Raw genomic sequence first — 13,869 nt, forward strand, 5'->3', positions numbered from 1 at the left:
CATAAAACTTACAAGAAAAAAACCTCTTTTTTAACCAATAGAAATTCAAGAAAGCTTATCTATAAATTTCTTCCCACAAAACTTAAAAAAACACACATTAGCGTTAACGTTGTATTTAAAAAAGAAAGTGTTTTTATTTTTTATCATAATATAAGTACTCACTAGTCAGCGTAACCATACCCAGAAACTCGATTATTTAACCAAGAAAAGCCTTTTTTTTAAAACATTCCGTTCGTACTCTCGGGGGTTAAGCCTCTCTAAAAGGGTGAATTAAATGCCTTTAAAACGTGCTAATAGAGATATATTTGTCACTCGACAGAATCCCCGGCCAATTTTGTTCTGTCTGTGATTACTTTATGCGACGAGAATCGTAACGGAAAATCAAAACCAAAACAACAAGTTATATGTTCGTTTGCTTTACAAGCGGAATCAACGCACAACCCATCCACTCACACAGCTTCGGACATCGGTCAACTCAGCCAGACGAAACTAAATGCAGAAATCAAATAAAAGGCTTTCTGCTTACCTTATCTTTGTCCCGTTCGTCCGGCTGAGAAAAAACTTCAGTTAGTCGCCATTCCTCTTTCCAAGAATCTCCAAAACAAATCCGGGTCACGGCACCATTTAAAACGGATACAACCGGAGTCCGTTTCCGTCGCTCCTACACGACGTCACCTCCGGGTCTTAATACTTTGCTTTATGGAGAAAAAAGGATCAATTCAGAGTGTACGGTCGTTTATTTACCGCTTCAAAACAAACAAACATAGAAACTTTTACAATCGATCGGACTCGCTCTTTGCCGGCAGCTGTACAGGTCAATAGCTCCGGGAAAGACGGTCTTGGGTTATGGGTCGTCTCTACATTTAAGGGAAAGTTTCCTGTCCAGGGGGTCGCCTATTCCGGGGCAGTGGTTCTTTTATGTTAACTCCTGTTTCGGGTCACCTGGAGAGTAACTTCCTTCCTTGCCTGTTGTGTGGGCAAGTTCCTTTGTCTTCCAGCCCCCCTTTTTTGGGTGTGTTCCGTGTTGCCCTTTTGTTTCACGTCCACAGGTGTGAACAGAGCAGACAGACAGTCCTTCATTAAATCGCTGAATAATCTCTAGTCTGTTTCAAGCTTCCCTTGACACAGTGTATATCAGTATGAAAGTGAAATGTTGGTTGTGAATGTGTATTTAAACGTTTAAGCTCTTAGATGAGGCTAGTATTTTATACTCTATATTTTGATCATCTTTTTAGCATTAATTTAACTTATGGCGTATACGTATATTGTAGAATAATTTCCAATCTAACACGAGGCTTGGTAGACTTGTTGAGTTCAAAAAGGTTGTTATTCTTACTTGGGTCAAGGGGCAAAGAAGCTGTGCTGTAACTAGCGTTGAGTCAATAAGACCTACTTTCACCATTGAACTATTTGATCAGAAGATCAGTAGGTAGTCAATGCCCACCGTAACTATGTGTATAAATTACCTGATTCAGTCTTTATTCTCCAATTCCTCTTCAATACCTCCACGACAGTAGACCTAATGGCTCCTGACTTCTGCCGGAAGTTCAAAATGTCATCTGGATCAGCATTTCTTTGGGCGTTTGTTTGCCTCACTGTAGGTCTAGTGACCCCGACAGGTAATATTGTATCTCAGATTTCCAATTTACGTTTATTTACATTTACAAGCATTTTTTTTTAATGTTGAATTTTTTGCAGTGGGCAATGAATGTGTTGCCAAGAATTTCGGCTATGATTCCGTGGTGTGTGAGTGTAACACCAGCTACTGTGACAGTGTCGGTTCTGTCACACTCCCAAAACTGGGTCAGTACGCCTCCTACCTGAGCAGCAAAGCGGGCAGTCGACTAGATCCAGGTCATGGTCAGTTCAAAGTGGAAAGCACTGGAGAAGGTTAGTCCAACAGACATGACACTGTTACTAGCATCAGCCACTGACTTCTGTTCTTGACCCTACTAGGGGGGAGTGGGGTCATAATGTTGACGAACTGTATAATGTCAAATTAGACTACTCTCTTTCTGACACAGGCGTGAGGTTGACCATCCACACCAACCAGACGTATCAGAAGATCCGAGGGTTTGGTGGAGCAATGTCTGATGCAGCAGCCATAAACATCCTCTCGCTGTCTTCTGGAACACAGAACCAGCTGCTGAGACAGTATTTCTCCAACGAAGGTGCATTAACGCGCACCCTGAAGTTATACGTTCCACCCCATCAAGTTCTCATGTTCTGAATATATCAAAGGTCTCGACACAATGTGATTTGATTTATTTTCTCTTTGCTAGTTCAAAGATTGATGTTAAATGGGGCAATAGAAGGGGCTACTAAATAAAGCCTCATCTCCCTTAAAGTTTTTCAGGGAGTATTCCAGGATTTCAGACCCAGGGAAGCGGTCTGCTGGGCCATTTGTGAATGGGTAATTGCACACATTTGTAGAACCTTGGTTAAAAAGAAATCTCGGTGATTCTACTTAATGCGTGCTATGCTCTCTACAGGCTGTCACTATAGGTGACAACATGCAAAAACAGCAGCATAAATCTGACGACAAAAAGCTCATTCAAAGTGGAAGAAACAATTGTTAGCAATCTCGTTGTGAATGAAATGAATGACGTGAGCAGGTAAATGATGGCTGCAATGTGTCCTGGCAGGTATCGGTTACTCTGTTGTGTATGTGCCGATGGCCAGCACCGATTTCTCCACTCGACTGTACACGTACGACGACGTGGACGGAGACTTCAATCTGGACAACTTCACTTTAGCACCCGAGGATGTCAACATGAAGGTGGGTGACGATGTTTCCGGAAATTCAGACGTGACGTCATATGCTGACGATGCTCCTTCAACCCTTCAGATCCCTCTGCTGCAGCGAGCCCAGGCCTTCTCTGCTCGACCTCTGTCGTTGTTCGCCAGCGCCTGGAGCGCCCCCGCCTGGATGAAGACGAACAATGCACTGACAGGAAAGGGTTCTTTGATTGGGATCCCTGGAGGGAAGGAGTATAAAGCCTGGGCCAACTATTATATCAGGTGTTGTGTTTCTCTCAAAACATCTAGTCACTCACCTGTGTGGACATCAATTGTCTAAAAGACAATTGTCTTCCTCTGCCGTCAGATTCCTGGAGGAGTACGGTAAGCATAACTTGACTTTTTGGGCAATAACCACTGGGAGTGAACCCTCTGCAGGACTAAAAGCGAACTACAGGTCGGCTCTCAAGGACCCCATTACGCAAAATATCTCCCCAGCTGTCGGGAAGTGAAATTTACTTTTGTTCGCTGCAGTATCCAGGCGCTGGGCTTCACAGCGGAGCAGCTGAGGGATTGGGTAGCCCTGGATCTGGGTCCTGCCCTGAACGCCTCATCCTTCCCACACACACATGTCCTTATTCTGGACGACAACAGGGATCTGCTCCCCGAATGGGCCAAAGTGGTGAGTTCAAGGACGAGCTGATATTGTCCCTCTGTTGGCAAAATAAATAGAAAATCTGATGAAAGGATTTTATAGAAACTTTCATGATTTGTCTGTATATGGTATCCGGAATAAGCATCCGGATCCAGAAATCTTTGAAGATTTTTCCCTTTCTGTGGTGTAGTAATGTTATCTGCCTTATAAAAAGGTTTATTTTCAGAACATCTAAGTTCTGGTCGATTTAACTTTAAAATTGCCTCTAGGTAAAATTACCTGAAGTTGGAGCACCACCTTTGTATCGTAGTCCAAAGGAAACTATTAAATTTAAAAAGAATAATAATGTCTATTTGTATAGCACCTTTCTAGACCAGGGTCACAAAGCGCTTTGACAGTCATGCATTCCCCCATTCACACACACATACTGGTGGGAGTAGGCTGCAACACATGGCGCCAGCTCTGACATAAGTGGATAATAATTAATTAATTGGCCTTATTAATTAATTATGAAACACCAGTTTGAATCAATCTCATTAACAAAAGTCACATCTTGTTGTGTGATTAATGTTCTTTACTGAGTAAGAGGCTCTTAAATTGATAATACAAAAAAAAGAAAAATTGTAAAGGAAACTGACCTACTTTTTATCGGATTTATTGAAAAAAACAAATAGAAAAGGGAGAACAGTTAAGAACAATGGAATCGAATGATGATGCTTGGTTTGATATCATGGACGAAATAATATTAATTACTCAGGAAGTAACGGACTTGAAGGCTTTGATAATTGTCAACTTCTGGGAAAGCTTTATGTCTTATCTTAAGCTAATCTTGCTACCTATGATCGATTTGAAAAATCCCAACACATCAATCAATGCAAGAGTGACAATGTTACAGTTTCTTACGTCGTCGAGAGGAGAGAGGAAGGAGTGATGGTGATGAGGAGGAGGAGGAGGAGCACAAATGAAGGCCCTGGATCCAGCGACGTCGGGTCTTCTTGGGTCCGGTCCTGGTTCTTTGTTGCAGGCTGGCAAAGATCTTCCTTGAGAGAGTTGGTGTAACCTGCCAGAGACTTATCTTTACTCGGCTCAAGGGTTCACAAGTCTTTGACGCGCAGATCTTTCTGGAATAGCAGTTTGGTTGCTTGGTGGAGCCAGAGAGATTCAGCCTTGCTTGGCTGGGTGCTGGTGCTTGGATGAGTGCAGCTTTCTTGCGTCTTGGGAAGGTAAGCAGCTGGGTGCTCCTCTCACCAAGTTGTAGGAAGGAGGCAGGAGTCAGGAACAGGAGGGAAGAGTCAAGAGAATGAGCCATTTCGCGCAGCTCCTTTTAAAGCCATCCACTCGTGCCCCTGATTGGTGGGTGAAATCATTCTGCTCTTCTGGCCATGCTGGTCTGCAGCCATGTGTGGATATTGGCCAACCTTCCGATGCCAGAAGATTGATGGGGGAGGTCTGCATTCTAAAGAAGTCGTAAACCAGAACTTTGGTTTGGTTTTCTTAGTAGAAGCAACAACAAACAGTGAAAGATTTCACTAGAGTGGTGCAGAAGGTGCTACCAGCGAGGGCATCTGTCTGGGGGCCAAATCTACCCCACGAAGGCATTTTATGTGGCCCGCCTGGCGGTTCAGTAAAAATAAAAGTACATTCTTGTAATTTAATGTGGATAAGTGAAAACAAAAGAAAATGACATGAAGGTAAAGAAAAAACGGTTTGGGGTTTTCAAGTAAATATATACAGTATAGAGTGAGAGTTAATCGTGGCACAGAAACCATGTAATGGTTTAAACTTTATTGGTCCGCAGTATTGACAACACCACTGTCCAGTCAAGTATGTTGGCAATACCAGAAGATTCATTCATTATCTGCCCATTCCTATCCCAGCTACATAGGGTGAGAGTCATGGGCAACATGGAAAGTTTAGAGTCGTGAACTCAACAGAAAGGAACCAGATTTGCCTCAATAACACATTCTTCCTTCAGGTTTTAAGCGACAAACAAGCTAATCGCTACATTCACGGCGTGGCGGTCCATGGGTACCAGAACAGCGAGGTTCCAGCAGAGTCCAGCCTGGGAGCGACCCACAACCTCTTCCCGGAGTACTACCTGATGGGCACAGAGGCCTGCGCAGGCGGGATAGACACAGATAGAGGAGTGAAACTGGGTCACTGGGACCGGGCGGAGCAGTATGCACATGACATCATGGAGGTGATGGATAATTCAGTTTACCTATAGTTCTTGTTGTTTTTAAGAAACACTGTTCACGTCTGCCATCATAGGGCTAGCAATAGCATCCTAGCATCTAGTTTTTAGCATCCAAGAGAAAGACATTAGTTTTGGTATCTTGTCTTCTTAAACCTCTTCGCCATCAACAGGATTTGAATCATCACGTCGTGGGCTGGACTGACTGGAACATGGCACTAGACCAGAACGGAGGACAAAGTTGGATTAAAAATGTGGCCGACAGCCCCATTATAGTTGATGCTGAGCGTGACGTGTTCTACAAGCAGCCCAGCTTCTATGCTATGACCCACTTCAGGTAAACTAGCAGCTATGCTATGAAATGACATATGTTATTATAACTAGCACTGTCATTGACTTGCTAAACTAGCATCTAATTCAGTAAATAAGTAAAAAGTGTACATTTGGTATTAAACTGTCATTACAAGTTTTGATCATTTCAAATACACTTTGATGCATTTTCAGAGCTCTGTAAAATGGTATGGCAACAGTTTCTTAGCTTCACTTGTTACCATCCATGCTAGAATTTTGATGTCTCATCTACACTTTTGATTACAGTAAGTTCCTGCCAGAAGGCTCTCAGAGAACCAACGTTACTGCAGCTGAAAAGACTCCACTTGAATATTCATCGTTCATCAGACCCGACGGCTCGGTCGCGCTCATTGTGCTTAACGGGTGCGTTTGCTAACTTTGACTTTATTGAGATGTTTGCAGCCTAATCCCCCTTTCATCATTTGAAATAACACACGGTTTCTTAACATATGAAATCCAGAGAGAAGTTGAAACTACTTCTCATGATTAGCATTTTCTCACCACTACTACATATGGATGGTCCTGGCGATGCCATTCTCTCATGAAGAATGATTACATTAGGACACATATCTTGATGGTAGAAAATTCTATTTATATTTATTCAACTTTGTTTGTTGTAGGTCACCGACAGAGATCAAGTTTGAGGTGTTGGACCAAGAGTTGGGGTACATCCCCTGCACCGCTCCAGCTGACTCCATCCTCACACTTGCCTGGAACAAACACTGACCAAAAAGAATACCTGATAATACTGATACTGAAAAGCATTTTTTTTTCCTGCAATAACCAAACAATGTTATGTTTAAATTGATACTTTAATTTAATGTTTAATTGTTTTTTTGAAAACATCAGTTACATGTAACATCCTACAACAGTTATCGAAGTAGATTTCTAAAATGTGATTTTTATGGATGACTTCATCCTCAAATACATTAGGAGATCCTTTGAAAACTTTAATTTAGATACGCATGTACCTATAGAGAGATGAGTTCAACGTAACAAACAAGATTAATGTTTCTTTGACTGATGAATTCTTTATATCTAATAAAAATACACACAACCTTTTTTGTCAATTTATTATGACATCTTAAACATGTTCTTTTCATATATAATATACAGTTTGACAACCGGGTTTTTCACATTTGTGTTTCCATTCCAATGTAATTGTTTTCCTTGCGAACCATAAATTGTTGGACTTGAAGTATTTACATTATTAAAAAAGCAATAAAAATGTGAAACAAAAGACGGAAGAATAAAATGACACGAAGCTGTCGTCTTGTTCGTAATATGTACATCAAGTGGGGTCATTGTTGAAACAAAACAAAAGATAACAGGCAGATGTATTCCCTCACATGTGGACTTCACTTGATCGTAAGTCTGTTGCCGAAATTTTAAGGAGTTTGCACGACGTTTGCGCCGTCTTGATGACCAGGAGTTAAGTCGATCACTCTGACACGATCACAACAGAGATTTAACATCACACTTTTCAGCCCCTTTAAAGTGATGGAGAATCTCCTTAAGGATTCCCGGGCCCTTTTGCAGGGCTCAGTTGCAGCTTTCAGCAAATCTGGTCACAAGTTCAAAAGGGTGTGTTGCATGAACCAAAAAAACGTGGCCTTTCTCCACTTGAGTGTAGTGCAGCAGTGCATTGTCAGAGATGGAAAACAAAAACATGGTGGACAGGATGACGAGACGGGTCATCAGATCTGTAGGTATCAAAAGACTCAGGCCTTGTCTCTCTTTGCACACCGGACATTCCATAGAGTCTGCAAACATTTTGCAATATTTTTTAAATAAATCCTCATAATCCATCATGTTGTCTGTCGTAATGCCCATCGTGTTGCCCATCATGTTGTCTATCGTAATGCTTATCGTGTTGCCCATCATGTTGTTTATCGTAATGCCCATCGTGTTGCCCATCATGTTGTCTATCGTAATGCCCATCGTGTTGCCCATCATGTTGTCTATCATAATGCCCATCGTGTTGCCCATCATGTTGTCTATCGTAATGCCCATTGTGTGGCCCATCATATTGTCTATCGTAATGCCCATCGTGTTGTTTATCGTAATGCCCATCGTGTTGCCCATCATGTTGTCTATCGGGATGCCCATCGTGTTGCCCATCATGTTGTCTATCGTAATGCCCATCGTGTTGCCCATCATGTTGTCTATCGTAATGCCCATTGTGTGGCCCATCATATTGTCTATCGTAATGCCCATCGTGTTGTTTATCGTAATGCCCATCGCGTTGCCCATCATGTTGTCTATCGGGATGCCCATCGTGTTGCCCATCATGTTGTCTATCATAATGCCCATTGAGTTGCCCATCATGTTGTCTATCGTAATGCCCATCGTGTTGCTCATCATGTTGTCTATCGTAATGCCCATCGTGTTGCTCATCATGTTGTTTATCGTAATGCCCATTGTGTTGCCCATCATGTTGTCTATCGTGTTGCCCATAATGTTGTCTATCATGTTGTCATTCATAATGCCCATTGTGTTGCCCATCATGTTGTCTATCGTAATGCCCATCGTGTTGTTTATCGTAATGCCCATCGTGTTGCCCATCATGTTGTCTATCGTAGAGCCCATCGTGTTGCCCATCATGTTGTTTATCGTAATGCCCATCGTTTTGCCCATCATGTTGTCTATCGTAATGCCCATCGTGTTGCCCATCATGTTGTCTATCGTAATGCCCATCATGTTGCCCATCATGTTGTCTATCGTAATGCCCATCGTGTTGTTTAACGTAATGCCCATCGTGTTGCCCATCATGTTTTTGCAGTGTTTGTTGGACTTTTTTATTATGGAATTAAAATAAAGACAAACTTTATCCGTCAATTTATTACGACATCTCAAGTCGATCACTTTGACACGATCACAACTGAGATTTAACATCACACTTTACAACCCTTTAAAGTGACGGAGAATCTCCCTCAGGATTCCAGGACGCCTCTCAGAAGCAGCATTCTGCAAATCTGGCCAAAAGTTAAAAAATTTAGTGTTGCATAACCCCCAAAATGTGGCCTCTATCCAATTCAGTGGATCTTCAATAATAATAAAAATATATGCTGGGTCTGAATGAAGAGGCTTGTTAGACTTGTTTGGTTCAAAAAGGTTGTTATTCTGACTTGGGTCAAGGGGCAAAGAAGCTGTGCTATAACTAGCGTTGAGTCAATAAGACCTACTTTGACCATTGAACTATTTGATCAGAAGATCAATAGGAAGTCCCCGCCCACCGTAACTGCGTGTATAAATGACATGATTCAGTCTTTATTCTGCAATTCCTCTTCAGAACCTCCACGACAGTAGACCTAATGGCTCCTGACTTCTGCCGGAAGTTCAAAATGTCATCTGGATCAGCATTTTTTTGGTCTTTTGTTTGCCTAACTGCAAGTGTAATGACATCCAAAGGTAAAATATCTCCAACTTACTGTACCTTTATTTATGTTTATAAGTGTTTTTAAAAAAAAATTGAATGTTTTGCAGTGGGCAATGAATGTGTTGCAAAGAATTTCGGCTATGATTCCGTGGTGTGCGAGTGTAACACCAGCTACTGTGACAGTGTCGGTTCTGTCACACTCCCAAAACTGGGTCAGTACGCCTCCTACCTGAGCAGCAAAGCGGGCAGTCGACTAGATCCAGGTCATGGTCAGTTCAAAGTGGAAAGCACTGGAGAAGGTTAGTCCAACAGACATGACACTGTTACTAGCATCAGCCACTGACTTCTGTTCTTGACCCTACTAGGGGGGAGTGGGGTCATAATGTTATGTCAAACAGACTATTCTCTTTCTGACACAGGCGTGAGGTTGACCATCCACACCAACCAGACGTATCAGACGATCCGAGGGTTTGGGGGAGCAATGTCTGATGCAGCAGCCATAAACATCCTCTCGCTGTCTTCTGGAACACAGAACCAGCTGCTGAAACAGTATTTCTCCAACGAAGGTGCATTAACGCGCACCCTAAAGTTATACGTTCCACCCCATCAAGCTCTCATGTTCTGAATTTTTCCAAATCATGTACTGTTTATTTAAGTGACACCTCCCTTGCCAGAGCAAAGGTCTCAAGCTTGCAGCTTCGACACAACGTGATTTGATTTATTTGCCATTTGCTAGTTCAAAGATTGATGTTAAATGGGGCAATAGAGGGCGCTACTAAATAAAGCCTCATCTCCCATGAAGTATTTCAGGGAGTATTCCAGTATTTCAGACCCAGGGAAGCGGTCTGCTGGACCATTTGTGAATGGGTAATTGCACACGTTCGTAGAACCTTGGTTACAAAGAAAACCCGGTGATTTTACTAAATGTGTGCTATGCCCTCTACAAGCTGTCACTATAGGTTACAACATGTGAAAGCAGCAGCATAAATCTGACCGTGCACGACAAAAAGATAATTAAAAGTGGAAGAAACGATTGTTAGCAATCTCGTTGTGAATGAAATGAATGACGTGAGCAGGTAAATGATGGCTGCAATGTGTCCCGGCAGGTATCGGTTACTCTGTTGTGTATGTGCCGATGGCCAGCACCGATTTCTCCACTCGACTGTACACGTACGACGACGTGGAAGGAGACTTCAATCTGGACAACTTCACGTTAGCACCCGAGGATGTCAACATGAAGGTGGGTGGCGATGTTTCCGGAAATTCAGATGTGACGTCATATGCTGACGATGCTCCTTCAACCCTTCAGATCCCTCTGCTGCACCGAGCCCAGGCCTTCTCTGCTCAACCTCTGTCGTTGTTCGCCAGTGCCTGGAGCGCCCCCGCCTGGATGAAGACGAACAATGCACTGATAGGAAAGGGCTCTTTGAAGGGGATGCCTGGAGGGAAGGAGTATAAAGCCTGGGCCAACTATTATATCAGGTGTTGTGTTTCTTTCACAACATCGTCACTCACCTGTGTGGACATCAAATGTCTTCTGACAACTGTCTTCCTCTGCCGTCAGATTCCTGGAGGAGTACGCTAAACATAACTTGACCTTTTGGGCAATAACCACTGGGAGTGAACCCTCTGCAGGGCTAATAGCGAACTACAGGTCGGCTCTCAAGGACACCATTACGCACGTTAACTCCCCGGCTGTCGGGAAGTGGAATTTATTTTTGTTCGCTGCAGTATCCAGGCTCTGGGCTTCACAGCGTGGCAACAGAGGGACTGGGTGGCCCTGGATCTGGGTCCTGCCCTGAACGCCTCATCCTTCCCACACACACATGTCCTTATTCTGGACGACAACAGGAATCTGCTCCCCGACTGGGCCAAAGTGGTGAGTTCAAGGATGAGCTGATATTTTCACTCTGTTGGCAAAATAAATAGAAAATCTGATGCAAGGATTTTATACATACCAATACATGCACGTTAGTGATGGTCTGGAATAACCATCCGGATCCAGAAATCTTTAAAGATTTTTCACTCTCTGTGGTGCAGAAGGTGCTACCAGCGCGGGCATCTGTCTGGGGGCCAAATCCAGCCCACGAAGGCATTTTATGTGGCCCGCCAGGCAGTTCAATAAAAATAAAAGTAATTTAATGTGGATTAGTGAAAACAAAAGAAAATTAAATGAAGGTGAAAAAAACAGTTTGGGGTTTTCAAGTAAATATATCCAGTATTGTACATGTGAAAGTTAATCTTACACAGAAACAACGTAACGGTTTAAACTTTATTTGTCCGCAATATTGGAAACACCTCTGACCATTCAAGTATGTTGGCAATACCAGAAGATTCGTTCATTTTCTGCCCATACCTATCCCAGCTACATAGGGTGAGAGTCAAGGGCAGATTTTACATTTGACAGTTAATCTAACACAGAAACCAAGTAATGGTTTAAACTTTATTGGTCCACAGTATTGGAAACACCTCTGACCATTCAAGTATGTTGGCTATACCAGAAGATTTGTTCATTTTCTGCCAATACCTATCCCAGCTACATAGGGTGAGAGTCAAGGGCACCATGGGCAGGAAGCTTATTTATCCACACACTTGCATAGATGGTTTAGAGTCGTAAACTCCCAACAGAAAGGAACCAGATTTGCCTCAATAACACATTCTTCCTTCAGGTTTTAAGCGACAGCCAAGCTAATCGCTACATTCACGGAGTGGCGCTCCACGGGTATGAGAACGAGGTTCCAGCAAATTCCAGCCTGGGAGCGACCCACAACCTCTTCCCGGAGTACTACCTGATGGGCACAGAGGCCTCCGTAGGCTGGAGAGGCACAGATAGAGGAGTGAAACTGGGTCGCTGGGACCGGGCGGAGCAGTATGCACATGACATCATGGAGGTGAGATCAAATGCTTGCAGAACTATAAGTCATCATTTCCCAAGGCTGCTGTCCAGGTTCGATTGCTCTGGTATTGGTTTTGGCATCTCGTCGTCTTAAACGTCTTTACCATCAAAAGGATCTGAATCATCACGTCGTGGGCTGGACTGACTGGAACTTGGCTCTAGACCAGAACGGAGGACCAAACTGGGTTAAAAATTAAGATAATTAAGTTTACCTATAGTTCTTGGTGTTTTTAAGAAACACTGTTCACATCTGCCATCATAGGGTTAGCAATAGCATCCTAGCGTCTAATTTTTAGCATCCAAGAGAAAGACATTCATTTTGGTATCTTGTCTTCTTAAACGTCTTTACCATCAACAGGATTTGAATCATCATTTCGTGGGCTGGACTGACTGGAACATGGCACTAGACCAGAACGGAGGACCAAGTTGGATTAAATATAAGGGCGACAGCCCCATTATAGTTGACGCTGAGCGTGACGTGTTCTACAAGCAGCCCAGCTTCTATGTTATGGCCCACTTCAGGTAAACTAGCAGCTATGCTATGAAATGACATATGTTATTATAACTAGCACTGTCATTGACTTGCTAAACTAGCATCTAATTCAGTAAAAAAATAAGACCCTTTTGATGCATTTTTAGAGCTCTGTGAAATGGTATGGCCAAAATAGGCAACAGTTTCTTAGCTTCACTTGTTACCATCCATTCTAGAATTTTTGATGACTCATCTACACTTTTGATTACAGTAAGTTCCTGCCCGAAGGCTCTCAGAGAACCAGCGTGTCTGGAGGTGAAAAGACTCCACTTGAATATTCATCGTTCATCAGACCCGACGGCTCGGTCGCGCTCATCGTGCTCAACGGGTGTGTTTGCTAACTTTATTGAGATGTTTGCAGCCTAATAACTCTTTTATCGTTTGAAATTACACACGGTTTCTTAACATATGAAACCCAGTGTAAAGTTGAAACTACTTCTCATGATTAGCATTTTCTCACAACTACTACATATGGTGTTAGAAGTAGGATGGTCCTGGCAATGCCATTCTCTCATGTAGAATGATTACATTAGGACACATATCATGATGGTAGAAAAATCTATTTATTATTATTTATATTTATTCAACTTTGTTTTTTGTAGGTCACCGACGGAGATCAAGTTTGAGGTGTGGGACCCCGAGTTGGGGTACATCCCCTGCACCGCTCCAGCTGACTCCATCCTTACACTTGCCTGGAACAAACACTGACCAAAAAAAAACCTGATTAGCTTTTGAAAAAAAAACTGACACTAAATAGTCTTTTTTTCTCCTGCAATAATCAAACAATGTCATGTTAAAACTGATACTTTAATTTAAAGTTTAATTGTTTTTTTGAAAACATCTTTTTTTCTTATCTACAAAATATTGGTCAATACCATGATCAATTTTAATTCATCGAAACGGTTTGAGTTTTTCTTTAATGTCTTCAGCCTTCAGTTATGAGATTTTTATGGATGACTTCATCCTCAAATACATTAGGAGATCCTTTGAAAACTTAAATTTAGATACGCATGTACCTATAGAGAGATGAGTTCAACGTAACAAACAAGATTAATGTTTCTTTGACTGATGAATTCTTTATATCTAATAAAAATACACACAACCTTTTTTGTCAATTTATTAT

At 42.4% G+C, this 13,869-nt stretch overlaps 2 protein-coding genes across 3 annotated transcripts; both read left to right on the forward strand.

Annotated features, from left to right (window-relative positions):
- Nucleotides 1-1,472: 1,472 nt before the first annotated feature.
- On the forward strand, nucleotides 1,473-7,208 carry LOC148062563 (lysosomal acid glucosylceramidase-like). The gene is made up of 11 exons (XM_087778933.1): nucleotides 1,473-1,619; nucleotides 1,699-1,890; nucleotides 2,025-2,171; nucleotides 2,646-2,779; nucleotides 2,849-3,021; nucleotides 3,107-3,196; nucleotides 3,274-3,421; nucleotides 5,370-5,594; nucleotides 5,762-5,925; nucleotides 6,186-6,302; nucleotides 6,560-7,208. Exons 1-11 carry the CDS (start codon nucleotides 1,523-1,525, stop codon nucleotides 6,663-6,665), a joined length of 1,593 nt encoding a protein of 530 aa, XP_087635059.1. The 5' UTR covers nucleotides 1,473-1,522; the 3' UTR covers nucleotides 6,666-7,208.
- Nucleotides 7,209-9,245: 2,037 nt separating this feature from the next.
- On the forward strand, nucleotides 9,246-13,848 carry LOC148062564 (lysosomal acid glucosylceramidase-like). Of its 2 annotated transcripts, XM_087778936.1 has the most exons (11): nucleotides 9,246-9,350; nucleotides 9,426-9,617; nucleotides 9,738-9,884; nucleotides 10,425-10,558; nucleotides 10,628-10,800; nucleotides 10,883-10,972; nucleotides 11,050-11,197; nucleotides 11,988-12,209; nucleotides 12,573-12,736; nucleotides 12,958-13,074; nucleotides 13,349-13,848. In XM_087778936.1, the coding sequence occupies exons 1-11, from the start codon at nucleotides 9,254-9,256 to the stop codon at nucleotides 13,452-13,454; spliced, it is 1,590 nt and encodes a 529-aa protein (XP_087635062.1). In that variant the 5' UTR covers nucleotides 9,246-9,253; the 3' UTR covers nucleotides 13,455-13,848. The 2 variants fall into 2 exon arrangements, with proteins under 2 accessions (XP_087635062.1, XP_087635063.1); XM_087778937.1 differs by lacking the exons at nucleotides 12,573-12,736; nucleotides 12,958-13,074; nucleotides 13,349-13,848 and adding an exon at nucleotides 12,328-12,524.
- The last annotated feature ends 21 nt before the right edge of the window (nucleotides 13,849-13,869 follow it).

The sequence above is a fragment of the Callionymus lyra genome, chromosome 17 (genome assembly GCF_982586985.1).
Source record: "Callionymus lyra chromosome 17, fCalLyr1.hap1.1, whole genome shotgun sequence".
NCBI classification, from domain to species: domain Eukaryota; kingdom Metazoa; phylum Chordata; class Actinopteri; order Syngnathiformes; family Callionymidae; genus Callionymus; species Callionymus lyra.